Source organism: Mustela nivalis (genome assembly GCF_964662115.1).
Source record: "Mustela nivalis genome assembly, chromosome: 14".
NCBI lineage: Eukaryota > Metazoa > Chordata > Mammalia > Carnivora > Mustelidae > Mustela > Mustela nivalis.
Genome location: NC_139033.1, coordinates 80,098,589 through 80,117,103, shown reverse-complemented (window position 1 = coordinate 80,117,103; position 18,515 = coordinate 80,098,589). Strand labels below are relative to the sequence as shown.

Sequence of the window (18,515 nt, the reverse complement as noted above, 5' to 3'; positions counted from 1 at the left end):
AAGTCACAGCTATATCTAATACCATTTTGGTACTACTGCATTCTTAAAGAAAGCGTGAACTTCCATGCAGAAGTCAGTGAAAATGGAGATGTAGTTTTTCTCCATGTAAGTTCATGAGCCCATGAATTTTATCTATGGAACATAATGAGTCAGCAGTGCCTAGGTTAAGACATAATGACATAGACTGGGTGCCTGGGTGGCTCAGTGGGTTAAGCCGCTGCCTTCGGCTCAGATCATGATCTCAGGGTCCTGGGATCGAGTCCCGTATCCGGCTCTTGCTCAGCAGGGAGTCTGCTTCCCTCTCTCTCTCTCTGCCTGCCTCTCTGTCTACTTGTGATCTCTGTCTGTCAAATAGACAAATCTTTAAAAAAAAAAAAAAAAAAGACATAATGACATAGAAAAAAACTCTCCAATCAACTTGTAACTTTCTCCCCAGCCTTATCACTCCATTCTCAGTACTGACATAATTCCTTTCTAAAAAGGGGAAATATACTGACATGTATCTGATTTGTAAACCAATGAAATAATTTTGTAAGTTTCCATAAAACATGAGCTTTTGGTTTTCATTTTCTAGAAAACACACTACACGTGAAAACTTACCAAAGGTAACCTTACTTGACTGTTTTTCATGTACTCTGCTGCATGTTCATAGTCATCTATCTTCTCAGAGGCAAGTTTGGAATTCTCATTTGCTGGATATGGCTAGGGAAGCAAGTGAAATTCCTAGTTAGGAAATTAAATGAAACTTATAATTCAGAAGTAAAAACAGGAAGTCACAGAAAAAAATAATTAAGAAAATAATCCTTAAGTATTATTTCAGCAATACAGACCACACATACTTTTGAAATACAGAAAAAAAATGGGAGAAGGGGATCCTCTCCTAACAAAGCAGCTGTTATCAACAGTCAACTTTGATGATAATCATAGAATATTTATTGTTAGACAAAACTGTACCATTTATTTAATCACCTCCAAGGACCACTGCAGCAAACACTTGCATCTCCCTGACTCCCAGGGAAAGATATTTTCTGTTCTGACACAAAGCTGAAGGAAGTTATTATCAAAAGAGCTAAATATTAATTTAAACATTATGGTGATGTACCAGCCATCAGAAACATGAACAGAAATTATAAATAATACAAATGAAAAACTCAAAGTCCTGGGGGAAGATGGTGGTGGAGTTAAGAGGCCCAGAGGCTCACACCTCATACTATGAATTCAACAAAGTAACTATCAAGTCATCCTAAATACCCCTGAAATCAGTCTGAAGACTGGTAAAACAAACTCTACAACTGAAGGTAGAGAAAAGACCACACTGAAGAAGATAGAAAATGCAGAGAGACAGTTTGGGAAAAGCCGATGGTGGCCACTCTGGTGGGGAGGGAGTTGCAGTCACTGAGAAGGATGAGAAACAGACCAATACACAGGGAAACATACGGGAAAAACAAATACTCATAGTATTTGGCTTGGAAAGCAAGAGGGCCTGAACTTCCCGAGTTCTTGCAACCAGCAAGGCTTAAAGACTGGTCGGTGTGTTTGGCTCTGGGAGAGCTCAGAGGAGGACACTGGGGCTCTGCTGTTGAAGAAAAAGCACAGAAACAGCCTGCAGACATATAACATGGAAAGAGCAATCTGAAGAGTGTCTGGGGAAGACACACAGTGGGAAGGTTAACTGCTCATCTCAGAACATGCCCCAGAGAGACAATGATCAGAGACTCCTCCAAGAATAAAGGAACTGGCTGGCATCATTTCGCTTCATGGTCCCTCAGCATAAACATCAGCCACCTGCAGGAACCAGTGCTTGTGAACATTCACTATCTAAACTGCTTAAGACCATCCGACCCTGCCTACACTCTGGTGGAATGGCCCTTCCCAAGAACCCTTGCCTCAGTCCCACTGTGGTGGGCCCCCTCCACAGAAAACGGGTCCAAACCCGTACCCACATATCTGCCTACCTAGGTGTTTTGCAGGGCCTCAGTTCCAGCAGCAGAGCAAGAAGTCCTATCTCACAAGCAGACCAGAGCATATCTTGATAAAACACACATTCAAGCCAGGGAACAAATACTGCTCACAACAGGCAAAGACAGCCTCTGCAGATGACTAGCCTAAAGGACAGAGAAATCAGGACACAACAGCATAGCACACAAAACACAAACTGAAGACACTCCTGCACACACCAGGCCCTGGGGACCAAGGGGCACTACACAGCAGAGAACTAGAGAACCTCTCTTCCTAAAGCCATTATCCTCAGAACTAGGTGTAGCTAACTTTCCAAACACAAAGAGACACAGACAAAATAAGAAGAGAAATTTGTCCCAAATAAAATAATAGGACAAGGCCGTGTTTGGAGATCTAAGTGAAAAAGATACAAGCACATGCCTGATGGAGAATTTAAAGTAATGATCATAAGAATACTCACTTCACTTAAGAAAAGAATAGAGGACATCAGTGAGACCATTAACACATATAAGGAATAACAGAGAGATAAAGGGATTAAGAAACAAAATGAGAAACATGCTTAATGGAATGAACAGCAGGCTGAAAGAAGCAGAGGAACAAGTTAATGACCCAGAAACATAGCAGTGGAAAATAATCAAGCTGAACAAAAGAGAAAAAATAAATAGAACAAAAATAAACTTAGGGAACTCAGGGACCCCCATCAAACATAGTAACATTCATTCATAGTAACATTTATAGGTGTCCCAGAAGGAGAGAGGGGCAGATAATTTATTTGAAGAAATTAACAGCTGAGAAGTTCCCTACTCTGGGGAAGGAAGCAAATATGCAGATCCAGAAGCACAGAGAACCCCCATTAAAATCAAGAAAAGCAGATCCACACCAAGGCATGCTATAATTATATTTGCAAAATACAGTAATGAAGGAAAAATATTAAAAGCAGCAAGATAAACGGAGTCATTAACTTAGAGGGGAAAACCCATAAGGTTAGCAGGAGATTTTTCCATAGAAACTCGATGCCAAAAAGGAGTGGAATGACATACTGAAAAATACTGAATGGGAAAAACCAGTAGCCAAGAATACTCTATTCAGCAAAGCTACCACTAAGAACAGTAGGACAGATTAAGAGTTTCCCAGACAAACAAAACTAAAGGAGTCTGTGACCACTAAACCAGCCCTATAAGAAATATTAAAGGGGATTCTTCAGGTGGAAAAGAAAGACCAAAAATAACAGTATGAAAGTAGGAAATACAGAAGCAGTAAATATGAATGTTTCTGTAAAAATTCAGTCAAGGAACTCTCAAAATAAAAGGATATAAAACTGGACACCATATACCTAAAACCAGGGAAAAGTAAAGAATGGGTTCAAACTTAAACAACTATCAAATTAATATAGACTGCTATATGCAGAAGATGCTATATACACATGTAATGGTAACCACACGTCAAAACCACTAATATGCAAGGAATAAAAAGAAAGAAATCCAAATATATTACTAAAGAAAACCTGCAAACTATGAAAGAAAGAGAAGAAAGGATCAGGGAAAATCTCCAGAAACAACTACAAAACAAATAATAAAATGGCAACAAATACATATCCATCAATAATTACTTTGAATGGAAATGGACTAAACATACCGATCAAAAGACATGGGGTAAGAGAATGGATAAAAAACAAGATCCATCTATATGCTGCATACAAGAGATTCATTTTAGTCCTAAGAACACCTACAGATTTAAAGTGAGGGGATGGAAGGGTGCCTGGGTGGCACAGACTATTGAGTGTCTGACTCTTGGTTTTTGGCTCAGGTCAAGATCTTGGGTACTGGGATTAAGCCCCATATCAGGCTCTACATTCAGCAAGAAGTCTGCTTGGCATTCTATCTCCCTCTCCTTCTGCCCCTCGCTACTTCCCATTCTCTCTCTCTCTCTCTCTCACACACAGTAAAATAAATAGATCTTTAAAAAAAAAAAAAAGAAAGTGAGGGGATGGAGAAACGTTTATCATACCAGTGGATGTCAAAAGATAGTAGTAGCAGTACTTATATTGCAAATAATAAATTTTTTTTAATTAACATACAATGTATTTTTTGTTTTAGGGGTACAGGTCTGTGATTCATCAGTCCAACACAATTCACAGTGCTCACCATAGCACATACCCTCCCCAATGTGCAATATATTTCAAAACAAAGACTATAAGAGACCAAAAGAGGCAGTAGATAATAATAAAGAGGATAATCCCCAAAGAATTATGACAATTGTAAATGTTTACGCCCCCAACATGGAAGCACCCAAATACATAAAACAATTAATAACAAACATAAAGGAACTCATTGATAAAAATACAATAATAGTAGGTAACTTTAACTGCCCACTTATATCAATGCACAGATCATCTAAACAGAAAATCAACAAGGAAACAATGGCTTTGAATAACACAGCCGACCAGTTGGAGTTAACAGGTATATTCAGAACATTCTATCCTAAAACAGCAGAATACACATTCTTTTCAAGTATACATGGAACATTCTCCAGAACAGACTGCACATTAAGCCACAGAATAAGCCTCAAGAAATTTAAAAAAGATCAAAGTCATACCATGCATCTTTTCTGACCAGAATGCTATGAAACTAGAAGTCAAAAAAAAATGTGTAAAGACCACAATGAAGGGAAGTTAAATAACATGCTACTAAACAATGAACAGGTCAACCAGGAAATAAAAGAAATTAAAAAAGTAAATGAAAACAAACAACAGTCCAAAACCTTTGGGATGCAGCAAAAGCGGTTCTAAGAGGGATGCTTATAGCAATACAGGCCTACCTCAGGAAGTAAGAAAACTCTCAAATAAACAACCTAACCTTACACCTAAGGCATCTAGATAAAGAACAACAAACAAAACCTAAAATCAGTAGGAGGATGGAAATAATAAAGATCAGAACAGAAATAAATGACGTAGAAACTAAAAAATAGCTAAACAAAAAGCAATGAACCTAGAAGCTGGTTCTTTGGAAAAAAATCAGTAAAACTGATAAACCTCCAGCCAGACTCATCAAGAAGAAAAAGGACCCAAATAAACAGAATCACAAATGAGGAAGGCAAAGTAACAACAAACACCACAGAAATATAATTATAAGAGAACATTATGAAAAATTATATGCCAAAAATTGGACAACTAAGAAGAAATGGACCAATTCCTAGAAATCTATAAACTACCAAAACTGAAAAAGGAAGAAATAGAAAATTTGAACCTGCAAAGAAATTGAATCAGTCATCAAAAAACTCCCAACAAACAAAAGTCCAGGACCGATGGCTTCCATGCAAATTCTACTAAACATTTAAAAAAGAGTTAATATCTATACTTCTCAGACTATTCTAAAAAACAGAAAAGGAAAACTTCCAAATTCATTCTATGAAGCCAGCATTGCCCTGATACAAAAACCAGATAGACACCACACACACAGAAAGAACTACAGGCCAATACCTCTGATGAACATAGACACAAAAATCCTCAACAAAATACTAGCAAACTGGGTTCAGTAATACATTTTTAAAAAAATCATTCACCAGGCTCAGTGGGATTTACTCCTGGGGTAAATGAATCAGTTGTGATACATCACATCAATAAGTGAAATGATAAGAACCATGATCATTTCAATAGATGCAGAAAACACATCTGACGAAGTACAACATCCACTCATGCTAAAAACCCTCAACAAAGTAGGTTTAGAGAGAACCTACTTCAACAGAATAAAGGTCATATATGAAAACCCAAACCAACATCATCCTTAATGGGGAAAAACCAAAAGCCTTTTCCCTAAGAGGTCAGGAACAAGACAAGTATGGTTACTCTGACCATTTTTATTCACCATAGTACTACAAATCCTAGCCATAGCAATCGGATAACAAAAAGAAATAAAAGGGATCCAAATCACTAAGGAAGAACTAAAACAAGAAATGGACTTTTAATTACAGAAAACAAATGGATGGTTACTGGAGGAAAGATAGATGGGCGGGATGGGTGAAACAATGGGCAGGGATTAAGGAGTACACTTGTCCTGATGAGCACTTGGTGATTAGAATGAAAACTTAAGGGGCGTCTGGGTGGCTCAGTGGGTTAAGCCACTGCCTTCGGCTCAGATCATGATCTCAGGGTCCTGGGATCGACCTGGCATCGGGCTCTCTGCTCAGCAGAAGCCTGCTTCCTCCTTTCTCTCTGCCTGCCTCTCTGCCTGCTTGTGATCTCTCTCTGTCAAATAAATAAATAAAATCTTAAAAAAAAAAAAAAACTTAAAAAAACAAAATACAGATAAAAACTTGAGTCAAGAGAGAACACTAGGAGTTCAAGAAGGTAACGAAAATAACCCAGTCTCCAAATTATGGGCAGTCTCCATATTTCACACACACACACACACACACTGATTTGTTGTTAAGGTTAAGTTGGTCAAATGTTTATTCATATTATCTCAATTATTATTTATTTTTTAAAAATATTTTATTTATTTATTTGACAGAGAGAGATAGCAAGAGAGGGAACACAAGCAGGCGGAGTGGGAGAGGGAGAGGCAGAGGCAGGCTTCCTGCTGAGCGAGAACTTGATGCAGGACTCAATCCCAGGACCCTGAAATTATGACCTGAGCCGAAGGCAGGTGCTTAATGACTGAGCCACCCAGGCGCCTGGCTCAAGCATTGTTTTTAAACCATTTCAAGTAGCATCCCCTTATACTATGAAATGAACTGCTCTGTAATACATGTACATCAGAACAGAATGAACTATATAGAATACTTAATATTTTTAACAACCATTTATTCTACAAAGCTTACATATTCTTTTTAATTACTTTGTCTTTTTGCAGCAAATCAGCTGGCAAGGACTCAGTTTACACCCAGATCTCCCTGATCAGTTTTGAAGAAAACTATCTTCTCTTTCCTCTTTCTTTATATGCATCCTACAATAAGCTCAGATACTAAATTCGGCTGTTTGCTGTTTAAGTACATGTTTTAGTACATGCAAAGCACCAGGAAAGACGATACCCTACAGGCGTGTGTGTGTGTGTGTATGTTGATTTGTATACACACACTTTTTCTAGTTTTCTATTCTCCCTCAAAATAAAAACAAGCTTCTCCTGCAAACATAAAGTAAATACAAATATTCTTAATTCTAAAATATAGGAAATACAACTAATGATGAATGTAACATTTTAGTGGTTTAATGTTTTCAAAAAATAATTTAGGATTTAAAAAGGACGCTTCCTCAGGGCGCCTGGGTGGCTCAGCGCGTTGAGCCTCTGCCTTCGTCTTGGGTCCTGATCCCGGGGTCCTGGGATTGAGCCCTGTATCGGGCTCTCTGCTTGGTGGGGAGCCTGCTTCCTCCTCTTTCTCTGCCTGCCTCTCTGCCTGCCTGTGATCTCTGTCAAATAAATAAATAAAATCTTTAAAAATAAAATCACCTATAAAAACTAAAGAAAGTATGAAGGTTAATAGCTTTGTGACCTTGAACAAGTCACATATCCTCTCTGGGCCTCAGACTGCCCATTTTAAAATATGGACGGTCACTGTTTTGCCTACTTTGTGGGGTAATTAGCAAAATAATGAGTATGCTTAAAGTACTCTAAAAAAATTCTAAGTTGAATGAACTCTCTGAAGAAGTTCAATGATCAGTTGATTAATATGATTCTGTTGATCAAGAATAAAAATGTTGGGGTGCCTGGGTGGCTCAGTGGGTGAAACCTCTGCCCCTTCGACTCAGGTCATGATCTCAGGGTCCTGGAATTGAGCCCCACATCGGGCTCTCTGCTCAGTGGGGAGCCTGCTTCCCCCTCTCTCTCTGCCTGCCTCTCTGCCTACTTGTGATCTCTGTCAAATAAATAAAAATTTTAAAAAATCTAAAAATAAAATAAAATAAAAATGTTCACTCACCATTTTAGACTAATTAAATACTGAAAAAGGATGTAAGGAAAACTAGTCCATGGCTATCCACTAAATTTAAAACCTGAATAGAAACTGTCATTGCGGGCGCCTGGGTGGCTCAGTGGGTTAAGCCGCTGCCTTCGGCTCAGGTCATGATCTCAGGGTCCTGGGATCGAGGCCCGCATCGGGCTCTCTGCTCGGCAGGGAGCCTGCTTCCTCCTCTCTCTCTCTGCCTGCCTCTCTGCCTACTTGTAATCTCTGTCAAATAAAAAAATAAATAAAATCTTTAAAAAAAAAAAAAGAAAAAGAAACTGTCATTGCTACAATTAGGGAAAGCACGAAGGAGTCCAGAAGCAGGTCCCAGCAACAATATAGTCTAAAAGACCAGAATTTTGCTAGATAGTCAGCAAAGAACAAAATTAGGCATGGTATGATCTCAACATAGACGCTGGCCAGGAAGATTTTTAAATGAGTAATGTTAACGAAAGGGCAATCCTGTGAAGAAGTAGTGCAATAATGCACCCCTGGGAACATTTGGTAATGTCTGGGGTCATTTTGAATGTCACAACTGGGGGCAGGGGTGCTACTAAAATCTAGTCAACAGATGCTAGAGATGTTGTTGAATGTCCTAGTGTGAATAGAATAGTGCCCAACAACAAAGAAATTAAAGTCTAAAATGCCAATAGCCTTAAGGTTAAGAAATCCTATTTAAAAGCAATACTATCCAGAAAATAGAATTTGATGGAAACACCGCTCACTCACTCTTTCATTCAGTCAAGTATTTCCTGAGTACCCACCAAGGAAAGTTTCTGTAATGAGCTCTGTCCTAGATGCTGAAGAGTCTATAGTGATACAAAATAATCTGCGATTTATATAAATATTGAGCATCTATATAGCCTTGAAAGGAATCCCAGAAACAGTCAAACAAGTTTACCGAGACCTGGAATGTTTAAACTTTTCTAAACACCTACCTCTAGGGCCTGCATTCGTTTTAACAGCATTTTATTTTCGTTGTTCTTAATCTTTTCTTCATAGAACTCCAGAAATGTTTTTTTGTAGACTAGTTTCATGTTGTACTTCTTTGCCATTCTGTCCAAAACAGATTACTTAATGAAAATGTTTCCAAAATATTTATAATTCCTCTATAGTTTACTTTCACATAACAGTGACATTGTCTGGGGATCATCAAAAAACTATTATAAATTCACAACAGGAGAATACAAAATGAACGAAGAGTAACATGCCAATAATTACATCTATAAGATAACATGCATCCTAAATCTCAGTGGGTCACAGGAAACTCTATTACTGTAACAAATAGGTCAGGAAATAAAATGAAAGCTATGAGATGGGGATGAACATCTATAAGGAACACTTTTCTATTAATTCCATTTTATTTAACTTGATCCCTCACAGTGGCATTAAGGACAGCTACCATTCCTTCTTAAAAGAGCCTCTTTCATCTCTTTGATTCTCTGACAAGATACAGTATTAATTTTTAAACCACATCTTGGGCTGCTTCTGCACAGTTTGTTCTACAAATTTCTTTTACCTAACTTCTAATGTTCTGAAGTTTGGCCCAGAGCATTACTCATTTTCCCTTTCCTGACTTCACACAGCATGCCAACAGTCATCTGTAGCTCAGCTCTCTCTTGTCATTCTCATTTATTCCACTGCTTCCTAGAAATCTCCACCAGGATGCGTCACAGCTATTCTCCAACTTTCCAAATCAAGGCTGAACCCCACTAGACTGTTCTGCCAATCTTTGCTACTTTAGTAAATCTATCTCATGATTCATGCCAGAAACCTCAGAGTTCTCCATGCCACCATCCTCTTTCCAATGTTCCACACATCACTACATCCTCTGTTTACCTATAAAATATTCTTCAAGAAGTTCTTAACACTTCATTGGCCACCATCTTCCTTTAACTATCACCACCACTAAGATATACTACATTGCTTGTTTCCCTGCTTTCATTCTTATTCTCCCTCAATGAATTTTCCAACTACAGCCAGACTGAGCTTTCAAAAAAATACATACATGTCACTTCCCTCATCTACGCCCTGCAGTGGCTTTCTAGCCCACTTAATAGAACACAATTCAAAAGCCTTTTGCATGGCCTCTAATGCACTCATCTATAAGAAATGGTTCCTTGGGGTACCTGGCTGGCTCAGTCCAGACAACTACACAGTATGTGACTCTTGATCTCAGGGTCATGAGTTCAAGATCCACACTGGGCACAGACCTTATTTTAAAAAAATAATAATAACAATGCTGTCTCATCTTGCGTCACTTGGGCCCCGATTCCTTACAACCCACACAATGGTTTTCCTTCAGCTCATTCACATATATTGTCCCTATACCTGGAACATTCTCCCTTCTAGTCTTCAACTGGCAAACTTCTTTTCATCCTTTAGATGTTGACTTAAACATCACTTCTTCACAGGTGGATTCCTTAAATAACTCAATTACATGAGATCTCCCTGTTATACTGTTTTTTTCCTACTGCATTTGTCAAAGTTTATAGTATCTGTATTTGTTGACAACATAAGGAGTCTGGAGGATGATCTCAGGTAGAAGGTAGAGGAGGAGATGAAGGGAAAATAACTCTTAAATAGTCAGCAAGAAGGCTTATGAGATGAAAGGACAATGAAAAAGAATATGTGTGAGAGCCACTGGGATATGTATGTAAGAGGCATATGTAAGACAGTGCTCCCCATAATTTGAATTAACCCTTCTTGGAAAGACAATGTAAGTTAAGAGTCTCTTTTATTCTAGGCAGTTCACTTTCTACCATAAGTCTCCAAAATAAGCCTTCAGAAATAAAATCAAGTTGTACACCTTAGAAATAGCAAAATTACAAAGAACTAAGACTCAATTTGTCCAATTTGAATAGGTTTGCCAAACAAAAGCTAACTATGTTTTTGTTCAGTTTAATAAAACTGCAAAAGAACATCTCAGAATCCTATGCATTTTTCAGATCCTGTCTCACTGAATGTGTAACTGTTTTAAATAGTCTTTAAAAAATTTATATTATAGTGATGATTTGTGACTATACATGTGTATCACCATTAAGCAAATTAAGTACAAAAATTGCTAGTGCTTCCTAGCATTTAAAAAAATCTTTCATTTTAAAAGGCACCTGAGTGGCTAGAGGACACCTAGAACCAGGTGCATGAGTGCTTTCTTGAATCAGGATCTTATTATCAACACTGCCTATGTGACGTACGAAAGTTCAAAGCTATAGTGAAATGTAAAACAACTTTCAATACCTATCCTCATCAAAGGAGGAGTTTTGCTTTATGAAGACTCATTTATATTACAAAGTTACTAACAGTTTAAAAAAATACATTTCACTATTTTCAATGTCAGGTATTTTCTGCCACAAGATGAAGGCAACAACAAAGTCTCCCTTTCTTATCTACAGGATAAAGTAATTCCATGATTAAAAGAAAACTAAATAAGCAAGGTATAAGAAGCTATGGCATAAACCTGAACTTGAGGTTAGTTTCTCTTTTTTCTTTTTACAAGGCTATACTTTTTCTTTGGTTTCCATTTAAAATAAGGAATGAACAAAAATACTAATTTTTTTTCTTTCTCTTAAGGCAAAAAGAGAAAAGTAACAGATTAATGACATTCTTACTCATTTAGCAATGGAAAATAGACCAAGAATTCAGGGACATCCACAACACCTTCCAAGTTGAAGTCATATTTGCAGCCAAATAAAGGATAATCTCCTTTCTTCTGAAACTTCACAGTATATATCTCATTCCCAAATGATTCTGTTTCTGAAGCTTCAAGGCGTCTTCTATTAAAGGTTATCCCCAAACCAAAATAAAAAGATTAAAGCTGTTATTAGCTCAGACTTATTCTGATAAGATTATGCATGTGAAAAAACTACAAGATGCAATTTTAAAAAGATACCTGATCAGCTTTTTAACTGGATTTGAACTACTTTTAAGAAGCAATACATTAACACATCATTCACATGCTCACTAATAAAATTAGGCTGGAAACAGGCTTCACTTCATTATCGTGACTACTAGTTACGTCTTTGAGTATCTGATCTGGAGTTTGCATAGCACTACAGCCTCTGGCTGGGTATAGCATAGGTCTCCAATTTACCCATAAAGATGTTTTAAAGATTCATCTGTAAATCTACGTTTTGACCTTAAATGTTGAGTATCTACTCAAATACATTATCAAAATATTCAGCCCTTATAAGATCAACATGGCATGTTTTATGAACTCTATTTCTGATAAACATTTGCTACTTAACAATAAGCCTAATTCTGAGTATCTTATAAACAACAATATATCAAAAGCACTTACATTAGTTCAAAGCTATTGGGAGTAGTACCAATAAAATAACCTCCAGGGCTCAGTCTCTCACAAGCATTTCTGAGCATCATGTCAGCCTGCTCATAGGATTCAAATGAATAATGACAGACAAACTGACAACTGCAGATGTCAAAGCACATTTCTGGGTCACGAAATTTGTTAATCAAAAGTTCCTGAAACAAAATTAAAAATTAAAATGGGTCAAGATTTTGATGTTAACTACAATATAAAAACTTTTTTGCCAATTAATTTCTAGAATTAGGGTCCTTAAAATAAAGTAGATATGTCCTCCCAACTACCTATTCTTTCTCTCGTTATGTATAATGAGGTCCACAATGAAATGATCTTTTCCTTCTGGTTTAACAGAATTTGATTCCCATTTTCAAGGTAATTTAAAAACTAAGGATGAAATCATGTTTCAAAATCTATCAACCAAATATGACATTTAAAAGAGTTGATGCTTTTATTTGGCTTTACTTCAAGGCTAAAGTAAAATATCAAACAATAACTGTGATTTAAAAAAACCAAACACTCACAAAGCTGGCCTTTGGGATACTTTTTAAAAGTGCCAGTGTTTTTAAAGGTTTCCAACATTCTAGCAGTATATTACCATTTTTCCTTCTCACTTTCATAACGCTTCTGTAGTTCTTAAACTTAATAGTTAAGAAATTCAGAAACAAGTGGAAAGTGCAAAACATCAGATTCTGATATATTGGGAAACTACCCTAATAAATCACAAGGTAAACAAAATGTAAGTTCAGTTCTATTTTAAAATACTGGAAAATAAATCTTGTCTGAATAGAAAAGCAACAAATGATTTGTAAACTTCAGATTACTAGAAGTAAAAATCCCCCAGAAGTACTCAGTGGGTCATCTAAGGAAATTTATCATTAATAGAATTTCTAGCTGAAACTGAAAATACATGTCTTGAGACTTATAGTGTTTCAAAGTACATTCTAAAAGAACTAACTGCTTTTTAAACACATCACTCAGCCAAACTAAAAATATTAAACATAAATTGACAAACTGAAAAAAATTCCGTACCTTTGAACAATCAGCAGTTACAAATTCTGCACTGAAAATATATTCGTTATCACGACAACGATTTTTCATGTCCTCATACCGCTGCTGACACTGTTTGACAGAAACATCAGCAATATCTGGAAATAGGACAGGCATTAGTAACTGGCAACAAAGGCCCACAGAGATAAGATGTAAATGCTAAGATGGTTCAAATCTAGACATTTAGCATGAAATCTATCCTTAGTAAGAGCAAAAAAGGTTCTATTACCTTTAAAACAAAAAGTATCTCTTCCAATGTAAGTGCCTTATTATTTTCAATAAGATAAAAAGCCCTCTCAATAGATAGTGATAACAGAAAAGTTCTACCATGATTTTTAAATGCTTATTCCAAGTTAAATGCAGAAAGTTTAGACTCCAACTTGAATTATAAAATGTAAACTATAGGCCCAACTTTGAAAATATCAAGGCCCAGCTTTGAAAATATCAAGTTTATTTTTTCTTAATAAAAAGTTACTTGCTTTTTCCTGTGGTGGGATTTGCAATGATGTTGCAAAAGCACTGGAAAGTAAAGCTGGCACCTTATCATGAATACAAGCTAGTAGTGTACCAAATGATACAGGTAATACTTGATATCTTCTTCACTATTATAAACTAGCATGGGGGAAAAACCAATTTCATTTTAAAATGTTCTTGATAAAGCAGTAACAGTTGATTTTATTAAGTCTTGGCTCTTTTTTAATATTCTGTGTAATGAAATGGAAAGTAACAGAACATCTGTGCTCCCTAGTGAAGTCTGAACAGGACTGGTGTGACTGTGTTGTGAGCTATACTGGCCACTTCTTTTTCTTTATATAATTTTTTATTTTTTATTAACATATAATGTATTATTAGCCCCAGGGGTACAGGTCTGTGAATCGTCACTTCACAGCACTTACCATAGCACATACCTTCCCCAATGTCCATAACCCACCACCCTCTCCCTCCCCTCCTCCCCCGGGAAACCCTCAGTTTGTTCTGTGAGACTAAGAGTCTCTTATTGTTTGTCTCCCTCCCGATCCCATCTTGTTTCATATATTCTTTTCCTAGTCTCCAAACCCCGCGCGTGGCATCTCAACTTCCTCTTATCAGGGAGATCATATAATCGTCTTTCTCTGTCTGACTTATTTCGCTAAGCCTAATACCCTCTAGTTCCATCTATTTTGTCGCTAATGGCAAGATTTCATTTCTTTTGATGGCTGCATAGTAGTCCATTGTGTATGTGTGTGTGTGTATATATATATATATATATATATACACACACCACATCTTCTTTATCCATTCATCTGTTCATGGACATCTAGGTTCTTTCCATAGCTTGGCTATTGTGGACATTGTTGCTATAAACATTCGGGTGCACATGCCCCTTTGGATCACTATGTTTCTATCTTTAGGGTAAATACCCAGTAGTGCAATTGCTGGGTCATAGGTTAGCTCTATTTTCAAATTTTTGAGGAACCTCCATGCTGTTTTCCAGAGTGGTTGCACCAGCTTGCATTCCTACCAAGAGGGTATGAGGGTTCTGCTTTCTCTGCATCCTCGCCAGCATCTGTCATTTCCTGACTTGTTAATTTTAACCATTCTGACTGGTGTGAGGTGGTATCTCATTGTTTTGTTTTTTTTTTTCACAGTCAAGTGTTTTCACTTGAAAGCAACACTGACAGACAAACTGGTTATTTAGACTTTATAATCTGGCAGACATTTTCTTGAAAATGAATCAAGTGAGCCTCTTACTTCAAGCAAAATAAAGGATTTGTTACCAATGATAAAACCTGAGATTTCAAGTGAGAATTACAACTTGAAACACTTGCTTCTACCACCATGGGCTGGGCGTCTTCCCAATACTCAAAACTTTTCTGACTGGCGTTAATATTAAAAAAATGTGATTTCTTGATGTCAACATTTAGAAGATCTGCATAACTTTAGTGAACATTATTTTCCAAATATCACAAAATCTTGCAGGGCAGAAAATCCATTCAAAGCACAAGACAGACCAATGGATTTAAGTATAATAGAATACAAAAATTTCACTGACACAGATTCAGATGCTACATTGTAACTATCTTTAAGGAACTACTACCTGTGAAGTTTGGATACAGTATGAAATATGAATATGCTCAATTATCTGAAAGGACTGTTAAAGTAGCCCTTCATCTTACAACTACTTTTCAAATAACACATCTCAACACAGTGAATGCAGAAACAGGTATGAAAACCCAGTTGTCTCCTATTATTCCAGACTCTAAAAGTATTTGGAAAAATATTTTAAGTGCCAGTCTTCTTGCTAAACTTTATGTTTTAATGAATAAAAATACTATTTTAATTCTCAATTTTAATTTCTATAATCAATAGCTATAGCCACATATACAGTACCTTTCTGTGGTTCTCAATCTTTTTTTTTTTTTTTTAAAGATTTTATTTATTTATTTGATAGAGAGAGAGAGAGAGATCACGAGCAGGCAGAGGCAGGCAGAGAGCAAGGGGGAAGGAGGCTTCCCGCTGACCAGGGAGCCTGATACGAGGCTCGATCCCAGAACCCTGAGATCATGACCTGGGCCAAAGGCAGAGGCTTAACCATGTGAGCCACTCAGAAGCCCCTGTGGTCCCCAATCTTAAAAATAAGGGTATACAGTGTTTATAAAACCAAAAAAGTTAAGTGCTAATTTAGGTAACTTCACAGGTGGTATGTACTTCACCTCATTGGAAGAATATAACATCTGCTTGTCCCACTTTAGTATTAGACTGATTAGTGAGTTCAGGTGCTTGATTCATTCAGTTACTAAATTCCATCAACCTCTCTCACCTAATAGCTTTAGCAACTTTTTATGATTGTTGCTTAGATCTATCATTTCATCAAAGATGGAAAATAGTGACTTTCATCAGTGCTACTGCACTTATTCATTCTGAGTTTTTAATAGAGTGGAATTTCCCTTTTCAACCATTTGGTCATCTTGAAATACAGTTCACATCGGGTAAGGAAGATACCCCAACCATTAATTTATGAATTGCAGAATGATGAATAAGTTTCCTAGCTTACTCCAAGGGTGAACAACAGGTTTTTTTTCTTTTATTTGATGTGTTTCAATCCACTGAAATCACTATTCTTTTTGATGATGAAACTGTCCTATCTTTGGCCAGTGGAAGTTTCAAGTTTGTGCTTTACACATGACTACATGACTCCACCTTTGATTACTTCCCTCCTTTTAGGGAGGACAAGTTATCCCGGGCTCATTAACTATACTATGTAACACCATCAGTAAAATCTCAAAACTCATTTGAAAAAACACCCATCTCAAACACAGCCACGGATATCTTCTTCTAAGATATTTTAGTGTCATGTGATACTGAGATTCTGTTTATTTTCCAATTACCTGATGGATCACAAATTATTCTTTCCCATGTCATTATTATCTTACCTGTACAAACTAGCTTGTTAATTCTTCCCTTTTTCCACTTGAGCAAATCTCCACCTTTACCACATCCCAGGTCCAAAACAGTGATATCACGTTTTTTTTTCTGTCGTACCTTTTCTAAAAATTCCCCTAAAAGAGAAAAATGTCATAATAATCATTTCTCTATTTTTACTACAGCATGAACTGTTTGTTACACCTAATACCTACTAACACCTGCCTGACATTATTATAAACTATTACATGTTCTTTTATGTAGTTAATTCGTAACTTCTGGTGAACATTTCATTTATATCAGAATATATGTCTGATATTTTAGAAAGTTCATATAGGTTTGTGAAGATTATTTTTAGAATTTGACTAAACACTGAATAGCAGACATTTTAAATTCTAATTAATACAAGGAAGTTCAACACTTGTTCATATGAAAAAAAATTACTCAGTTTTTGTAGTATTCTCTTTCTAAAAACTAAACATTTAGCTTATAATATACCTAACTAATTCAAAATAATTATGGAATAAGAGTGCCTGACTTTTATAAAAGATGTCAGGCTTACCACCAAAACCAATACAAGAACTAGTCCAAAAACTATACATACCTCTTAATTTTACTGTGATGAAAATTCTTAAAGCACTCCAAAAAAATGAAATCTTTCATCCCAATCTACCAAATCACCTTGATAACCAATGAATAGTATTAGTAGGACCCCATACATCAATAGTCAAATGGTTCAAATATCAGTTAAAGGCATGTTAGTATTCTTAGACAACTGAAGTATTCAGCAATTCTAAAACCTGATATAATACAAATTTGTAGATCTACTCTTCCTCTATTACTCTGTGTTTAACATTTCCTATTTCATGTGTGTACCATTTTGACTGCTAAAATATTCACAGGGAGCCTGGGTGGCTCAGTCAGTTAAGCATCTAACTTTGGCTCAGGTCATGATCTTGGGGTCCTGGGATCAAGCCCTGGGTCAAGTTCCCTGCTTAGCGGAAAGGCTGTTTCTCCCTCTCCCTCTGCCTCCCACCACCTGCTTTCTCTCTCTTAAAATAAATAAAATCTAAAAAATATATATATATTCTATATGAATATTTCTGGCTTTCACTGTCCATAGGACCTTAAAATAATTTCAATAGAAGCACAAATGTTCTATATTTAACTTTCTGCTATCAATCTTAAAAAAAAAAAGCATAACAGAGTACCCAGGTAGCTCAGTTGGTTAACTGGTCAACTCTTGATTTTGGCTCAGGTCATAATCTAGGGTCTTGGAATTGAGCCGCATATCAGTCTCCAAGCTCAGTAGGGGATCTGGTTGAGGATTCTCTCTCTCTCTCCCTCCCTCTGCCCTTCCCCCAATCCATACGAGCACACACACATGCACTCTCTAAAATAAATAAATCTTTTTTAAAAAATAGCACTAACAAATACGGAATAAGTAAAAAACGACTGTAACATCTCTTTATTTCCATACAGTAAGACTAGTAAGAGGGAAAATCATCATGAAACATTACTCAGAGATACCTTTATCACATTCAAGAGTTACTAAGCTGTACAAACAAAAAAGAAAAAAATGAATGACCAAGAATGGGCATTGAGAAGAGAAAGGTTAAAAGCCAGAGAAAGAAGTAGCACAGACCACACTGATTACACCAGGACCAGAAAGACAGGTGCAGATAGCAATGCACCCATTAAGGGAGTTGCTTGAACAGCTGAAGGAGGAAAGAATAGTATAAATACATGGAGAGAAAAATTTTTGCTAAGTTTGACTTAAGACTTTTAAAAAATGACCTGTTTCCCTGATTATAAAAATAATACAACTAATGATGTGAAAAATATG

General features: G+C 36.6%; 1 protein-coding gene across 2 annotated transcripts in view; it reads right to left on the bottom strand.

Annotated features, from left to right (window-relative positions):
* Positions 1–18,515, bottom strand: part of RNMT (RNA guanine-7 methyltransferase) — a 31,243-nt gene that overhangs the window by 6,391 nt on the left and 6,337 nt on the right. For both annotated transcript variants that reach the window (XM_082697511.1, XM_082697512.1), the window contains exons 4-9: positions 16,681–16,806; positions 13,250–13,365; positions 12,197–12,378; positions 11,508–11,672; positions 8,835–8,952; positions 601–702 (exon numbers count right to left, since the gene is read on the bottom strand). In XM_082697511.1, the coding sequence (XP_082553637.1) occupies positions 601–702; positions 8,835–8,952; positions 11,508–11,672; positions 12,197–12,378; positions 13,250–13,365; positions 16,681–16,806 (809 nt within the window). The remainder of the gene's footprint in view (positions 1–600; positions 703–8,834; positions 8,953–11,507; positions 11,673–12,196; positions 12,379–13,249; positions 13,366–16,680; positions 16,807–18,515) is intronic.